This window comes from Pollicipes pollicipes, unplaced genomic scaffold, assembly GCF_011947565.3.
Source record: "Pollicipes pollicipes isolate AB1234 unplaced genomic scaffold, Ppol_2.1 Scaffold_7262;HRSCAF=8765_pilon_pilon_pilon, whole genome shotgun sequence".
Lineage (NCBI taxonomy): Eukaryota > Metazoa > Arthropoda > Thecostraca > Pollicipedomorpha > Pollicipedidae > Pollicipes > Pollicipes pollicipes.
Genome location: NW_023597055.1, coordinates 10,427,925 through 10,444,736, shown reverse-complemented (window position 1 = coordinate 10,444,736; position 16,812 = coordinate 10,427,925). Strand labels below are relative to the sequence as shown.

Genomic DNA, 16,812 nt, shown 5'->3' with positions numbered 1-16,812 from the left:
GCGGGCCGAGCATGCACAGCGCGCTGTTCTCACCTGGCGAATCACGGTTTGCTGTGCTTGAAGCGGACCCGTCGGATGGACATGCGGATTTCCTGTCGGTTGATGGGTTTATGCAAAAGAACAAATCGACGACTGCACTAGGATTGCAAAGTATTCAGCATTGAGATATGGGCCTTTCAGACGAGGTCGAATCGCCCGGAGTTCATATGGTCACACGCACTACGTCATTTTTTCCACTTTCCCTGAAGTCGCCACTCGCGTGACGATATTTCTCCGTTCCCCGTGATCCGACGCGCGCGGTTTGTCCTCCGGCAGGTTTGTTTCCGAATATTCTGAAAGAACGGCTCGGAAGTGAATGGCGGCCTGCCGCAGGTGGTGGGTCGGGACGTCCACCTGAAGCGGTTCCAGGAGGACCTGGAACGATCCGTGCCAGACGTCAACTTCAGCGGTGAGTTGTGGTTTCTTCCTCGTGTCTCCTACTCTCTCTCTCTCTCTCTCTCTTCTCTCTACTCTCTCTCTCTCTCTCTCTCTCTCTCTCTCTTCTCTCTCTCTCTCTCTCTCTCTCGCACTTGCGGTCTCTCTCCGTTTCGTTTTGGGCCCAGTCGGTTTGCATGCAAGGTGATCTGACATGCTTTAGCGTGCGGGAGACATCAAACAATATTTTTTTGCGAAAAGCCCAATTTGGAAGACTTACATCGTGCTAATCAGCCTGTACCTCGAACACTGAACAGACTTATTGTGGCATATCGAGGGGGGTACAATTTACAACGTATTCATATCGAATATTTATTCGTACACACCAACATTGGGGGCAAGCACAGCTCTGTCCTTATTGCATGGGATTAAAATCTGAAAATACGCTCGTGCTCAACATGACGTCGAGTGTACGAACAATTGGAGCATAACCTTCAAATGTCATGGTATAGCCTCCGGGCAATAATAGGTTAAAAACGTAGTCACGCAGAACTCCGTCAAAACGCATTGGATCCAAATATGACAACGCTTACGGGGTGGGTCAGTGACGTCACGTTTATACAGCTTTCGTGATCTGACCTTTAAAGGTCACCGTATAGCGTCCAGGCAATCAGAGAGAAAACGCGCGGTCACGCATTACTTCACTGGAGGTTAGGCCAACTGAGGGCAAACGCCTGATGACGTGGCGAGTACGTTGTCTGATGTCACTGAGCACTGTTGTCAGATTTGGATCCGATATTTTACGGACGGAGAACTGTGGGACCATTTTTTACCTACGATTGCCTGGAGGTCATACGACGACCTTTAGAGGTCAGGCTGCTCAAGTTGTATGTACTTGATGGCGTGGCGAGCACGTAGCCATTTTCACGTTTGAATTCCATGCATTAATGGGTGAGATGTGCGTGACCGTGTTTTCGGCGTATATCAATATAGACCCGAATTTGGATGCGTGGTTAACTATGCCTGCACGTCAGATTATGCGAAATATAACCATTTGTCTGATGCGGAGCACTCACCAACGTAGCCACCGCCTCGTATGATTTTAACATATTACCGTGACATGATTCAGGAGCATGGTGGCGTCTGGTGTGGACTTTCCTGAAAATCAACGTGTATGTGGAAAGGGTGTGTGTGGTATCTGAGCCGAATGCATAAACACAACGTCCCACAGGTCTGCATTCACGTTCAGAAAACAATGTCGAGCCACTCCAATGCATTGAAGACTCCACCCCCAAAGCTCACACCTCGAAGCTGACGCTGAGCCCAGCATGACGGCGTGGGAGTGATCCCCTCCCCCACCAGGCGTGGGGGTGATTCGACTCGAGGGCTGGACGCCCTGGTTTCGCCGCGCTGGCGAGTCCCACTCAAAGCAGGCGGCGCTACAGCTGCGGCGGCAGCACCCGCAGTGGACGGACACCCGCGTCGCCGAACAGGTCAGACGCACGCGGACGGGGGGGGGGGGGGGCGGGTCACTGGGCAGGCCAGCCACGCTAGCACAGACGTGCGGGTGATTCAACGGGTTACGCGGATGAGCCGGCCGGTGAAGCGCCCCCCCCCCCCCGCCCTCGGTACCAACACCCGCGAACACTCGGTCAAGCCCGGGAGCGCTTGGACTGTGGTCTGTCTCCCAGGCTGAGAAATGATTTGAGCAGCAGCCTGGTTTTGAGGTCTTAAAAGACTTCGGGAAGTGTTCTCCGGACTCCAGGTGAGCTTCGGTCGTGACCCCTTTCTCCCGCAGTTTAGAAGGACCGTGGCGAGGACGCTGAGATGAGAGGCTCGGGAAAACTGTTGGTGATATGTTGTTGGTGTTGGTGTGGTCTTCCACTTACTCGGGAGGTCTTTGCTCCCCGGCCCCTAACCTCAGACCCGGGAGAAATTTGATCCATGGTTCGTGTTATCTTACCTCCGAGGACGTTCAGTTGTGATCCGTCTTATCAGACTCGGGAAGACTTGGATCCGTGTCCCGTGTTATCAGATTCGGGATGACTGACTGGTGACCGGTGCCGGCAGGCTCGGGAGGACTTTGACCCGTAACCGGTGCCGGCGGTCTCAGGAGGACTTTGACCGGTGACCGGTTCCGGCAGGCTCGGGAGGACTTTGACCCGTAACCGTGCCGGCAGGCTTGGGAGGACTTTGACCGGTGACCGGTTCCGGCAGGCTCGGGAGGACTTTGACCGGTGACCGGTTCCGGCAGGCTCGGGAGGACTTTGAGTGGTGGGCTCGCCTGTTCCTTCAGCAGACGCTGGAGGCGGCCGAGCGTGCCCGGCCGGCCGCCGCCTGGGGCTACTACCAGTATCCGCTCTGCAGGAACCTGCACATCCCCAACGGCACCTGTCCGCAGTCATTGCGCGACAAAAACGACCGGTCAGTGCTGCCATTTCGCGGCCGAGCCGAGCAGTAGTAGTGCTGCTGCTCACCGTTCGGTAAGAACTCATCCCCTTGTGGTCCGTCTGCTGATGGTTGTCGCGACTGCTGCACGCTCCTGTCTCCTGTGCCGGCCCGTTATACCCGCCCAGTACAATCCTGCACTCTACGTGCTGTCATCGCTGCTGGGTACGAGCTGCGTCTTGTACACTTCCGCCCACGTTTGTGTCAGTACCCACTCGTGTAAGCACGTTCTCATGGCAACTGCGTGCCCACCCCCAGCCTTTGGATCGGAAGTGGATTATTCCCATTGCTCCTGCCGTCCGCTGCAGGATGTCGTGGCTCCTGAGCTCCAGCAGCGCGCTGTACCCGTCCGTGTACCTGTTCCGGAACGGGTTTACGGACGCTGACCGGCGCGCCACGGTGAGGGGCCGCCTGGACGAGGCCCTGCGGCTAGCAGCCGAGGTCCCCGTCTACACGTACACCTGGTTCCAGTACCACGACGATCCCAGTTATCTGTCTGAGGTAAGCCGGCGCCGGTTTGGTTTGTAGGCGGGAGGTGCACTTGGGGCTGCGTTGTTAGGCAGATGAGAAGATTTTACTCAAACGTCTCGCTGGTCAGCATGTACGCGTAAGTGAAAGATTGCTGGGATGCCGCGACAATGCTTGTGAGCACACTCTCTGTTATACCCGCTGAGCTTGGGTGAAAATGCTGCGGCGTTCAGTGGCGCAGTTTAGATGATGGCGTTGGTGGTAGCGCCAGGGAGGCTGTACTGGACTTGTTGCACCCCCCCGCTAGCCTGAGAGTGCCCCTTCCCACCCTCCCGCCAGCCTGAGAGCACCCCTGCTCCTCCCTCCCTGCCGGCCTGAGAGCGCCCCTGCTCCACCCTCCCCGCCACTCTGAGAGCCCCTGCCCCACCCTCCCCGCCAGCCTGAGATCGCCCCTGCTCACCCCCACAGCCAGCCTGAGAGCGCCCCTGACCCACCCCCACAGCCAGCCTAAGAGTGCCCCTGCCCCACCCTTACAGCCAGCCGAGAGCCCCCTGCCCCAGCCTCCCCGCCAGCCCGAGAGCGCCCCTGCCCATCCTCCCCGTCAGCCTGAGAGCGCCCCTGCCCACCCTCACAGCCTGCCTGGGTGTGCCCCTGACCCACCCTCACCGCCTACCTAAATGCGCCCCTGGCACGGTCGCAGGAGGACCTGCTGTCCATGCTGGGCCAGGTGCGCACCCGTGGTCTGTCCGGCGCCGTCATGTGGGGCTCCTACCTCAACTGCGACTCGGCCGCCCAGTGTCAACGGCTGGACGCCTACCTGCGCGAGCGCCTGGGTCCGCTCGTGCGCCGCCTGGTGGCGCTAACGCCGGCCGAGGTGCACATGTGGCGCCGCCTGCTGGCCAGCCAACGCGGCCGACGCCTGCTGCGGCAGGCCCTTAAGTGGGAGGGTCCGGAGAGGGGCGACGGGCTCGGGGGAGAGTGGTGAGCAGTGTCGGACCGTGAGGCGGAGAGAGGGCGGGAGGAGGCTATACGCTCGAGAGGGGACGTTGAGGGTGGGAGGAGTCTTCTCTCGACAGAGGTTGGGGATAGCGATGGATAATTATCATAGATGCTTCGCTGGGACGACCAGGGCAGAAAAAAAGCATGCTATATCTTACGACCTTCGAAAAGACCATCGAAATTTAGGCAGATCATGGACGATGTTGGTTAACTGAGCTTCAGAAGTTCAGCACCGCTGGTATTAGAAGGCGTGCGTCTTCAGTCCTTCAGTCCAATCGCCAGTTCAGGGCGGCAGAGGGCAGACCGCCCCTTGGACCATCTCCGCCAGGAGCGAGCCGAGCCTTTGACGGGCAGGGGGCGACAGCTGTCTGGGACCGAGGACTGCGGGACGGCGCAAGGCCAGGCATGACCCTGCGCCCCGACCCAGGAGCGGCCCGGGCACGAGCGAACTCCGCGCCCCACGCGGGGACAGCGAACGTGAAGCTGTCTGCCCGGGCCGTTCCTGCTCACTTCGGTATCTGACCGCACGTTATTCGACCGCTGCGCCAATCCGGCCTACTGCACCGCTTACAGCTGTCTATTTGTTTATGACTGACGTGCAGAGGCGCCTGGTCGACCTGCAGCCGCGGCGCCCCGGCTACAGGATAGTTTAGAGATAGCATCAGACATCTGCGCGGACTGCTGCCGTCGATGTATCCGGTCCACGCTGGAATCGATTCAATAACCGAAACTGATGCTACTCGATAATCCATGTGTGTCGAGCTGCGTGAGGAGTTCTAACACGGAGAACGTGGCAGGTGGCACCGAGCAATAGGCCACTCACGCGCTTGAATGGGCGCTCACTAACTGCAGGAGCCGTATGGCATGGACGCTTGTCCCAAAATCAGACCTTAGGAACAACGAACTTCACAGACGCTTTCATATCCGAGAATGTATCGACATGCTAACGTGCGTTCCAAACATGTTTTCACAATGCTGACCGAAAGTTCTGCAGGAATGGATGTGATAGGTGTCTTCGCCAAAACATCAGCTCCGACGACCCTGACGCAACCAACAAAGGCACTGGAATTTCCCGTGCAATGGTTAATTCGTACTGAAACATTTCAACGCGCCACACAATGCCGTGCTACGATAAGGCCCTTCCAGCCCGGCTCCTCTCTTGGCCAGGTGCCAATTGGCCGGAAGTGACGCGAGCCAATGGGCGATTTGGAGTTGCCATCTCACACGCCTGCCAGGAATCGGTCTACGTTCGACTATAAACCAACTGATCTGTTTAGGCAGAGCAGCACGCGCCGTCTCACCAGCAAGGGTCCACAGAATGATCTCTGCACTGGTTTTACTTTTAAACACGCCACTCATAAAGCCATATGCAAGTTTGAGATCGTCAAACGGTCACACATACGCATGATTTAAAAAACGCATGCCACACCTACGACTAGACGAGGACTAGATTTGATCGATGAAAATGATATGATCGATCTGGACGGCTAAATCACACGATTCGCACGCAGAGAAGCGAGGTCCGTTTGTACACAACTTTGGACGGATGCATCCAATACCACGCCACTACCGGCCGTTCCATTGTGGGATCATTGAGACTAAACACGGAACGCAGAGCACAGAGCTCTGACGAAGCGATCCTGGGCGTTGAAGCAGACACAGCGGACTGCCCCCCCCCCCCCCCCCCATCTCACAATATGTCTTCTCATTGTCACCGCGACTGGAAACTTCCCACGTCGATGAAGCAAGCGAAGAAGGGCGACCAATGGCGGACTTTCTCGAGTCGCGCCCATTCAGAAACCAGCTTTGCCGCGACACCCGCAGGACGACCGTGGCCGGTGACACCACGATACTGGCACGTGCCTCTGACGGCGCCCAAAGATGAGCCAGCATGTCTGCGGGAAACTCTGATCGCGGCTACACATCACCACGCAAGACTAAGCTGAAACCGATCCGAACCACGCGAGCGCCCGTCGTCCACCGCGGCCCGCCCGTCACCGGCGAAGCCACAAGTGATGTCACAAGCCGGTCACTCCAAGGCACCGTCGCCGGGCGCCGCGGCCGCCGGCCACTGCAGACGCCCCTGCGCCCTGTGACGTCACCGACCGCGTCCGGGGTGTCACTGGACCAGGGAGGCGTGCCCGACGCCGGCCGCCGCCGCCGCGCCGCGCGCCTCGGCGCCGTCCGTCTCCGGCTGACGCCCGCTGACATAGCCCAGCCGCCGCAGGTCCTTGGTGAGCACCTGCAGCCGGCAGGTGACCACGCCCTGCGACCGGACCCGCATCACTGCCGCAGGGGACGCCCGGTCAGCGGGGGCACCAGCGCGTCACGGGCGGGGGTCACGGCGGGAGGAGGGGAGGGAGCGGCGCCATGTGCTGGGACGCCGACACTGCCACTAGTGCAGACCCCGGCAGTAAGCGAGTCGGACGGGAGCGAGCGCGTTGAGAATGCAGATTTCACATGCTTGACGCTTGTTTGGTTCGCACTGGATAATGGTGGGTCATGAGTCACAACCTTGCCGTGTCTCGAGAAATGGCTTTGGTTTCTGTAAAAGTCTATCCAATGGCTGAGAGCTGCGTGCAGCGACCATGAAACTCATCACGTAAGACGTGGAAGCCTAAAGCCAGTCGCCACGTACTTACCCACCAAGCAAGGGAGAATCGACGAACACAGGGTCGATGATAATGCTGTGATGCGTCGTAATCGCGTTACTAACAAACGTGTCAGTCGCAACACAATTCCGCGTCTTGTTTGCCTCACTTTAATTACATAGGGGTGATTTCGAAATTTCAAATTCAAACAAGCAAGCGGAACAATCTAAGACTAACACCGATCAAAATGCGATGCTTTGGGCCTCGCTCGCACAGCCAGTGCCGTAGCTGAAAGGAGCCTAATGGGGTCATCCCCCCCCCCTCCCCCTCCCTCTGGAGATGGCGTGTCCACCTGATGCCGAAGGCCGCTGTATTTTTGCGGCTTAAGGCGCCCGTATTGCTCCTTAAAAAACTCACTGAAGATGGGAGTCCCAGCCAAAAGGTCCTCAAAATTCAAAAGCAGGGCTCTTTTGCGGGAAAACGTCCCCTGAGCTGAACGGGCCCCTACGCCCGGTCCGCGCACGCACACATGTGCGCGTCACCTCACCCTCCCTGCCCTCGCCGAGCGCCAGCGTGACCGGGTCATCTCACCCTCCCTGCCCTCGCCGAGCGCCAGCGTGGCCGGATCATCTCACCCTCCCTACCCTCGCCGAGCGCCAGCGTGACCGGGTCACCTCACCCTCCCTGCCCTCGCCGAGCGCCAGCGTGACCGGGTCATCTCACCCTCCCTGCCCTCGCCGAGCGCCAGCGTGACCGGGTCATCTCACCCTCCCTGCCCTCGCCGAGCGCCAGTGTGACCGGGTCATCTCACCCTCCCTGCCCTCGCCGAGCGCCAGCATAACCGGGTCACCTCACCCTCCCTGCCCTCGCCGAGCGCCAGCGTGATCGGGTCACCTCACCCTCCCTGCCCTCGCCGAGCGCCAGCGTGACCGGGTCACCTCACCTCCCTGCCCTCGCCGAGCGCCAGCGTGATCGGGTCATCTCACCCTCCCTGCCCTCGCCGAGCGCCAGTGTGACCGGGTCATCTCACCCTCCCTGTCCTCGCCGAGAGCCAGTGTGGCCGGGTCACCTCACCCTCACTGCCTTCGCCGAGTGCCAGTGTGACCGGTCATCTCATCCTCACTGCCTTCGCCGAGCACCAGCATAACGGGTCACCTCACCCTCCCTGCCCTCGCCGAGCGCCAGCGTGATCGGGTCACCTCACCTCCCTGTCCTCGCCGAGCGCCACCGTGACCGGGTCATCTCACCCTCCTGCCCTCGCCGAGCGCCAGCGTGACCGGGTCGGCCAGCTCCGGTCGGCGGCCAGTGAACCAGGAAGCCAGCTTCTGCAGCTGTGAGGTCGACTCCGGTACGAACACGGCCATCCTGGGTAAACACGCAGTCAGTGGATCACTAGACACGGCCCCCCGAGAACACCATGAACATAAAACACGGCCATCCTGGGTAAACACGCAGTCAGTGGATCACTGGACACGGCCCCCCGAGAACACCCTGAAAATAAACACGGCCATCCTGGGTAACACGCAGTCAGTGGATCACTGGACACGGCCCCCCCGAGAACACCATGAACATAAAACACGGCCATCCTGGGTAAACACGCAGTCAGTGGGCCACTGACACGGCCCCCCGAGAACACCATGAACATAAAACACGGCCATCCTGGGTAAACACGCAGTCAGTGGGCCACTGAACACGGCCCCCCGAGAACACCATGAACATAAAACACGGCCATCCTGGGTAACACGCAGTCAGTGGATCACTGGACACGCCCCCCCCCCCCCCCCCGAGAACACCCTGAACGTAAAACACGGCCATCCTGGGTAAACACGCAGTCAGTGGATCACTGGAAGGCCCCCCGAGAACACCCTGAACATAAAACACGGCCATCCTGGGTAAACACGCGGTCAGTGGATCACTGGACACGGCCCCCCGAGAACACCCTGAAAATAAAACACGGCCATCCTGGGTAAACACGCGGTCAGTGGGTCACTGGACATGGCCCCCCGAGAACACCCGAACATAAAACACGGCCATCCTGGGTAAACACGCAGTCAGTGGATCACTGGACAAGGCCCCCCGAGAACACCCTGAACATAAAACACGGCCATCCTGGGTAACACGCAGTCAGTGGGCCACTGAACACGGCCCCCCGAGAACACCCGAACATAAAACACGGCCATCCTGGGTAAACACGCAGTCAGTGGATCACTGGAACGGCCCCCCGAGAACACCCTGAAAATAAAACACGGCCATCCTGGGTAAACACACAGTCGTGGATCACTGGACACGGCCCCCCGAGAACACCATGAACATAAAACACGACCATCTGGGTAAACACGCAGTCAATGGGTAACTGGACATGGCCCCCGAGGACACCATGAACAAAGAATGCCGCTCTTCCGCGTGTGTACAACGACTGGGTAACACAGCACGACCACCCAAAGGCGCACAAGAACACCATTTGACTCTACCTGCTCCCATGGGCACACATAGTAATTGCGTAGCCTAGTTGTAGGGTGACAACCCAGTGCACACGAGCGCTGTGTAACCTAACACCTGCCGCAGCGATGGCCGGGGCTGTGGCCGCCGCTGGCTGCACGGCTGCCCCAGAAACACACCAGCACCGTCCACACGGCCACCTTCGGCACACACAGACACTACATGGCTCCCGGCCGGAACGTCATGAGCGGAGCACGCCGGATCTACGAGGTTACGGTCGACGCCCAGTGTCGGCGCTTAACAGGCTTAGCAGGCAAAGCGTCATGGAATACCAATCATCAACGACTGACAGCCAACCAGGTAGTTGCCAACGAAAGAGAGACAAGTCGCGACTACTCAGAAATTCCCCGCTATGTTAAATTTATGTAAACAACACAACTAATGAAATCACCACCTCGAAATGGAAGACTGCCCGCTCCGAGTGCAAATTCCAAATCGTACATAAACGACACCTCAGAATGGTTGTGCGCGCGCGCATCGCGTGAGCAGGTGGAGACCCCCGGCGAGCGGTGAGTAGGACGGCGCGGGCGCGGCCGGCGGCGGCCCTCACCTGACCCGGTGGCTGCCCGAGCAGACCGGCACGTGACACACGCCGTAGCCACGAATGACGTCATTGCCGAACAGGTCCGGCCCGTAACAGCTGACGATCAGCTGCGGCCCTGCAAGACGAATTTGCAACGTGCGTTTGCTACGGCTTATCATACGTTGCTGTTTCTTTCACGAAATGTATTGCTGTAAAATATTTACCACGCACACCTCATTTTGCAAACATTACACGGACGTGGTGTGTTACATTAACTTTACAACTAGGCAGAAGGGCATGGGACGAGCGTTTGCGTCGTTAACTCGGTGACGGCACCGCACACACTCGCCAGTTGTTTTTGAAAATGCAGGTATCATACCAACAAAACATTTTCGCGAGACCACATGAGTTGTTTAGTGCATTCGCGACGAAACATTACGCATGATACTAAGGCAGTACTAATAGTCTTATTCTTTGTAGGAAAGCCATGGAGATGGAGAAAAAGATGGATTGATCTTTCGGCCACATGCCCTTATCAAAACGAATAAGGCACGTAGCCAAAATAGCAATACGTCAATCTCTCCATTTCCCTCGCATTCGTACGACGAAAGGGCCGATAAAACTGTCTTATCTGTTTTTGCCAGACCCGGAGCGGCCAAATGCGGCACACGCCACATCCCGATAATTCGACTTCGGGCGCCCCGTGGACCACTGCCTGTACGATCCCCCCCCCCTCCCCACATACAAACTTTTGTCACGGCATGACCAGTCCCCAAAACATGAGACGCCCTTGCCGTCCCCGACGCGCACGCATCCCTGGTGCTGGCGCGGCCCGTTCCGGCAAGCGTGCGCGAAGACGGGCGGGCGGGCAGCGGCGGGGCGGCGGGGGCGGCGGCGGGGCGGCGGGGCGGCGGTGCGGGCAGGCGGCGGGGCAGGCGGCGGGCGGGCGGGCGGGTCGGGCGGGCGTGAGTGCGCGAGCGGGCGAGCCGGACGGGCGAGCGGGACGGCGGCGAGCGAGCGAGCGAGCGGGCGGAGCGAGCGGGCGGGACGAGCCAGCAGGCGGGTCGGCGGGCTGCCGGCGCCCCAACTCACAGCCGTGCGGGTTGGTGGACTTGAACGACACTTCAACGGGCAGGTTCCAGACCAGTAGCTGGCGCTCGTCCTGGCTGCGCTTGCTGATCTGCGAGATACCCTCGTCCAGACCCTGGCGGCGGGGCGGCTGTCGTCAGTGGGAGGCTGACTCGTGCGCGGTGACGACGGGACACAGCGCTGACCCCGAACTCTGTTCGGCTCACTTCAGAGTGCATGTCGGCACGTTAAACTTTCGTCACACAGATTGTGCCATTCAACTGGAATTTCACGATCGGTAGTGGGATTAGGGATCATACGAGTCATGATAGGCGTGGGCTGTAATCTCAGAAATCTGCACAAACAAACATTGGGAGTTCATTCATATGAAGCTCATGCAGTGGTCAACATTACAACACAATCTCAAGGTACATAAAAAGTGATTTACGAACTGGTAAAATATATACAAATGCTTTGTTATACTTAAAATGTGCATCAGCATAAATCCAAGGCAAAACATCCAAAGCCGAGTTCACTACTGGCTGAGGCATAGAACACGACCAGCATCTGCACGTACCGCCACCATCTCCCAGTCGGGGCCATGGTGGAAAGAGTAGCGGCAGTAGACGTCATCAAAGTCAGCCAGGCTTGCTGACTCAATCTGGCCTGTCACAGACACCATGAAGCCTGGCTCATTGGCTGCCATTGCCTTTGGACCTGCAAACAATTTAGAGCATGCTGACCAGCACCACCACTAGGCTGGCAGGTGGTAGCATCAACACCAAAACTGACACTTTAAAGCAATGTGAAGTAAAATAAATGACACAAAAATGGCTAGTTACTACATGGTATACCTAGAGGTAAAGCAAAATCACAATGATTTTGGTTTACAACATGCCAGTACTCTTGCTGCTAAACGACCATGCCCACTAGCTCTAAAAATCCTTCAACAACAAATCCATATTTGCTCTCTCAGCCCACATTCCAACTTCATGTCTAGAACATGTATAAGCCACTAGTCCCATGCCAGAATGTCCTACATGTACCACAGCACCACAGATCCTATACATGTATACATACACAGTTTGCGTGACATTAACAGGTACAGAACAAATAACTTATATATGCCCTGAACATCAAGTTTGAAGGTGGGCTAAGAGAAAATATGAATATAAGACATCTACATGACATTAACAGATACAGGACTAATGACTAATATATGTCCTAAACATTAAGCTTGAGGGTGGGCTGACTGCAAAATATGATTTTTAATATGTTTTAGAATCTTGAATTAGCGCACATGGCACCCCATGGCACCCCACAGGCAAAGAATCATTCTTTTCATTCATGTCGAGGCGCCCGAAAACACCAATGAACAAGTCAATCAATCATTCATTCATTCAATCATTTCCCAAATCATGTGCTTGACTGTAGCCTTCGCGTCGCACTTTGCCGAAGTCCTTTTGACTCGCCGCGTGGCGCCGCTGGCCCTGCACGACCGCTCTGCTCGGGAGTTGTTTGTCTCGTTCCGGATATCTGACAGCGACAGCGCTGGCATTATGCTGCAGACCGAGCTGAGCTGTTGTGCGAGTGGGTGGCCGGCGGCGACGTGTTTGTTTTCGGGCGCCCAGCCAGGGGTGCCGCCCCGGTCTGAAGTGGGGCGTCACGGCCTTGTCTGAGCCGGCCGTTCAGGCACCGACGCGGTGATGGCAACCACAGCGGTCCGTCGTCAAGGCCCCGCCTCCCCAGATGGGTGGATGGGATGGGGTTAGGAGGGGGAGGGATGGAGGCACTTGGTCGATCATGATCACTGCCGCAGCTCACAGTTCTTAGTGTGACTTAACTTTGTCACTGAAAACCCAGCTCAGTGCGCCGGAGGCACGCGCAATTTCTTGCGTTTCGTAAAACAACATCGCATTTTTCGAAATCGTTGATGTTTATGTGTATCGTAAACATGGATCTATTTTGGGAAACACGCCATTCTCATTGGTTCGACATACACCAAACATTATTTCTGGCAACGCCAGTTATCCCGTCGAGGTACCGTTCATCCACGTGCGTTTGTACGGTGCCATTAATATTACATTATATGCACTTCCGTGCGTCTTATTTGATAAGACCGCTTCATCGCGCCGTGTCCATGCTGTAGACGGCGTTGGTAGGAATCTACGTTTCTTGAAACACGGCACCGTAAATCCTTTTCGTGTCCTCCAGTTATGAGTGTGAAATGTGCAGATCGTCTTGTAAAACCGATAGCTCAAGCGTGCTGAAACGCTGCTCGCGTGTCATTCGACTTTTCTTGATATTGCGCATTCATCGGGAAGAGACTTGAAATCATACCAAACTGCAGTATGTTTCACTCGTTATCTCATTGGTAGAACACCGCAACTTGATTTTGTATTTCGTGTTGAGTCTACATTTGGCAACACCGACGTCCTTGACCTCTGTGCTCAGGGTGTGCGCACTTACTTTTCAACACTGGGGAAGAATGACTTAGAGCTGGATTTTTGACGATTTTGGGGTGGTGGAAACGAATGGTGGTTTGGTTTGTCAGTGTGGTCTTGAATGAATCAAATGGATCTTTCCCTCACTTTTAGCGTTTCCCGTAAAGGTGGTTTCCCAAAGACGGATAAAAACGGCATGTATGAACTAACTATTTTAAAATTCGTTTTTGTTCGTTTTCAGTGTGGCCAAAGTTGCATTAAGTTGATCGAAGCAGATCTCTCTCAGTTTATCTTGTCCAAGTTGCTAGTTCGATGTCGATGGACCGATACTATGGCTGGGTGTATACGTTAGTATGCACCATTCATTGGTCATTCATTTCATTCATTCAACAGTCTCTTTGGTGTTGAACCCAATGCCTTGCCTACTGGACCCCCCGCTGATCCTTGTGCATCACAAATAAGCAGTGATTTGAACAGCGTGTTTGACGTTGAGCCCAGCACCTATGCTCATTGAGATCCTCCCGGTGATAATTGGGGCTGGGCATGTGCCTCCGCCGCCTGCGTTCAAGCATTATGGGCCGGTGCGTCGGCAGGGCCTGCACATGGCGCGAGACGTGCGCGCTGTCAAGTACCTCGAGTGCTCGGCTCTCACTCAGAAGGGCCTGAAGAACGTCTTTGACGAGGCGATTCGGGCTGTCCTGTTCCCCGTGCCGCGCAAACCCGAACGGCACGCCTGCCGTCTGCTATAGATGGCGTGGCGGGCGTGGCAAAGGCGGCATAGGTAGCGCTACTGGTACTGGACGCATGCCTGGCGTTTTCTCGTGTTGGTCTTGATTAGCTGTGGTGACGAAGTGGAGCTCGATCGCATATCACGCATGGTTTCTTATGGCAAGATTGTGGTATTTTATCACTGACTGGCGTGTAACCCAGCTTGTTCGGTGTCAAACTGGAGTCCCAGAGTGTCGCACCCTTTTTACCAAGTGTCTTTTCGACTGCGCGTCAGGAAACTCGGATCTGAAACCATGAAACCCTCGGTCTTCTTTGCACATTGATAGCCCTAGACAGGATGCACGCGTGTGGCATGCGTCCCACTGCCTTGGTGTGGGCCCGCGTGGGGGCTTGTGTTTTGTGTGTCGTCCGTTTGCTACCCAGATCCAGCTACCGAGATCCAGCTACCCAGATCCAGATCCCTTCGCGACGGTCGGGCCGCGTGGTAACCGACCATAACGTGCGCGGCGGTGGGGCCGAAGGTCGCCTACACCGCCGTCGCGCATGGCATGCTGTGAGTTTCTGGAGGAGGTTGTCTCCGTCGAGCCGTGCACTGCACCCTGGTGTCGTGTCGCCGTCAGGGGCCCAGGGGTCAGGGTCAGGGACCCAGCGGCCAGGGTCAGGGGGCCCGACACGGTTCGCGTCGGAACTGTGTGACATCGTCATGAGATGACCTGTGGCTGGTTTGGTGTCGCCTCTGGTTATTAAGCCGTGTGTTGTGGCCGTGATCAGTTGCGAAGCCCCGCTGACGGGGCGCGGTCGCGCCCGTGTACCATGCACCCCGTGGCCCGTATCGTTTGCTGTTTCTGGTTTGGACTCTGGCAGTCTGCTCCTGTGTGTGTGTGCTGCCGTGGATGTGGGCCAAACCAGCAGTTGTCGGAATTCAGTCGTATCTTCTGACATTCGCAATGATATCTATGAGACAGGGGTGCAGTGGAAGTGCTGGGCACGTGGTCACGCTCCCGGGGTCCAGCGCCAAATAGCTGAAGACGGCGCCGCCGGCGTGTCGTGTACGCTGGCTCCCCGTGTGCGGTCTTCATGTCCCGTCGCATGTCTCCGTCTCCGAGCGTGGGTTCGTGCCGTCCGGTCGGTGTCGGCTGGACCGGGTGCAGAGTTCGCGTGGCCTCTTAAACTGGTCCCACGGCGGACTTGTTGTAGACGGGCACCGGGCGGTCGGAGTGACGGCGCTGCCGTTGTGGCTGCGGCAGCTGTCCGGCAGCTGTGTACGTGTCGCCAGTGGGATGCCGGTCTGACCTTTGTGATCTGACCCGGCCCCTGCGTGATCCTTGCGACCCGGACGCAGCGCCGTCTGAGTATTGTCTGACTTCGCCTGCGGGGTGTTCATGGCTGGTGTGTGACCTGAGCGTTACCTGACCTGTGTGACATGACCTGGACGTTACCTGACCTGCGTGACCTGACCTGGGTGTTCGATGACCTGTGGGACCTGGCCTGGGAGTTACCCGGCCCGTGTGATCTGACCTGACCTTACCTGACCCGTGGGACAAGATATATTACTTGACCTGCGTGACCTTACCTGACCCGTGTGACCTGGCCTGACCAGTGTTTGACCCCATCTGCAGGGCCTGGCGATGGTGAAGGAGATCGGCGCCGTGAAGTACCTCGAGTGCTCGGCGCTCACGCAGAAAGGGCTCAAGACTGTGTTCGACGAGGCCATCCGTGCCGTGCTCTGCCCGCAGCCGGCGCCGCCCAAAATCACGCGCTGCACGCTGCTGTGAGCGGCGCCGTCTCTTCCCCCATAGCTAGAGCAACGAAGCCTCAGCGCCGCCGCCCGCTCCCGCGCATGGGGAGCAGCGAAGCCCCAGTGCTGCTGTCTGCTCTGGGCGCCGACGCCGGCCGACCGTACCGTTACACGGCTTGATCGCCGCATGACCCGCCGGGGCGGGCTGCCACTGCCTCCGCGAGCGGCTTGGCTTCCAGACGAGCGCCGGATAGCCTGCAGCAGAGGCCCGGCCCGGGCGCCGCCCCCTGCCGTTGTGCGTGGGATGTGGATGACGGTGGGTACCACCACCTCTCGTGCACGGTGGAAGATGGCGGCGTGCGCCTGCTCGGTGCGGTGTGAGAGAGCGCCGCCTGGCTGCGGCTGGGCATTATCAGCACGTGTGTAGGCCGTGTGATACCGCATGTCGGCACCGGCTCGCGCGCTGGGGGGGGGGGGGGAAGCGCCGGCTGGGAGGCAGACGAGACGCGCTGCCTGCAGCCACGTGAAAGGGAGGGCATGCGGACGGGCTCTGCGTAGGCGGCAGGGAGGCGCTGCGGGAGGCCGCGAGGACTGGGTCCTCTCGGCGTTCCTGCGAGGATGTGAGGAGCAACGCGAAAGGCGAGCGGTTGTGGTGAAGGCACCGGGGTCGGCGATGATGTTGCGTACTGCAATGCTCATAATCGCTACCAAAGCACGGACGGTGTGGCTTGAGAAACGCCGTTGACGGCGTCGGAGACGGCACGTGGCTGCCACCTGGCGGAGTAAATACGAACCTGTGCCTGCTGGGGCGCCGCTGTGTCCGCCTTGGCGCTTGGTACGCAGGCTCGCAGCGCTCTAGGTCATGATGATCGCGTCAGATGTGAGCGCTGG

General features: G+C 57.8%; 1 protein-coding gene across 1 annotated transcript; it reads left to right on the top strand.

The window, feature by feature from the left end:
* Positions 1–1,433: 1,433 nt before the first annotated feature.
* On the top strand, positions 1,434–16,384 carry LOC119113421 (hyaluronidase). Its single transcript, XM_037237738.1, has 5 exons — positions 1,434–1,443; positions 1,777–1,907; positions 2,669–2,838; positions 3,171–3,363; positions 15,803–16,384. The coding sequence occupies exons 1-5, from the start codon at positions 1,434–1,436 to the stop codon at positions 15,956–15,958; spliced, it is 660 nt and encodes a 219-aa protein (XP_037093633.1). The 3' UTR covers positions 15,959–16,384.
* Positions 16,385–16,812: the final 428 nt, after the last annotated feature.

What these genes read in the sequence shown, in the direction of transcription:
- LOC119113421 (XM_037237738.1), top strand. An exon ending in ACACCCGCGTCGCCGAACAG is followed by an intron (nt 1,908 to 2,668) that starts GTCAGACGCACG and finishes CGGTTCCGGCAG; the next exon opens with GCTCGGGAGGACTTTGAGTG. An exon ending in ATCCCAGTTATCTGTCTGAG is followed by an intron (nt 3,364 to 15,802) that starts GTAAGCCGGCGC and finishes CCCCATCTGCAG; the next exon opens with GGCCTGGCGATGGTGAAGGA.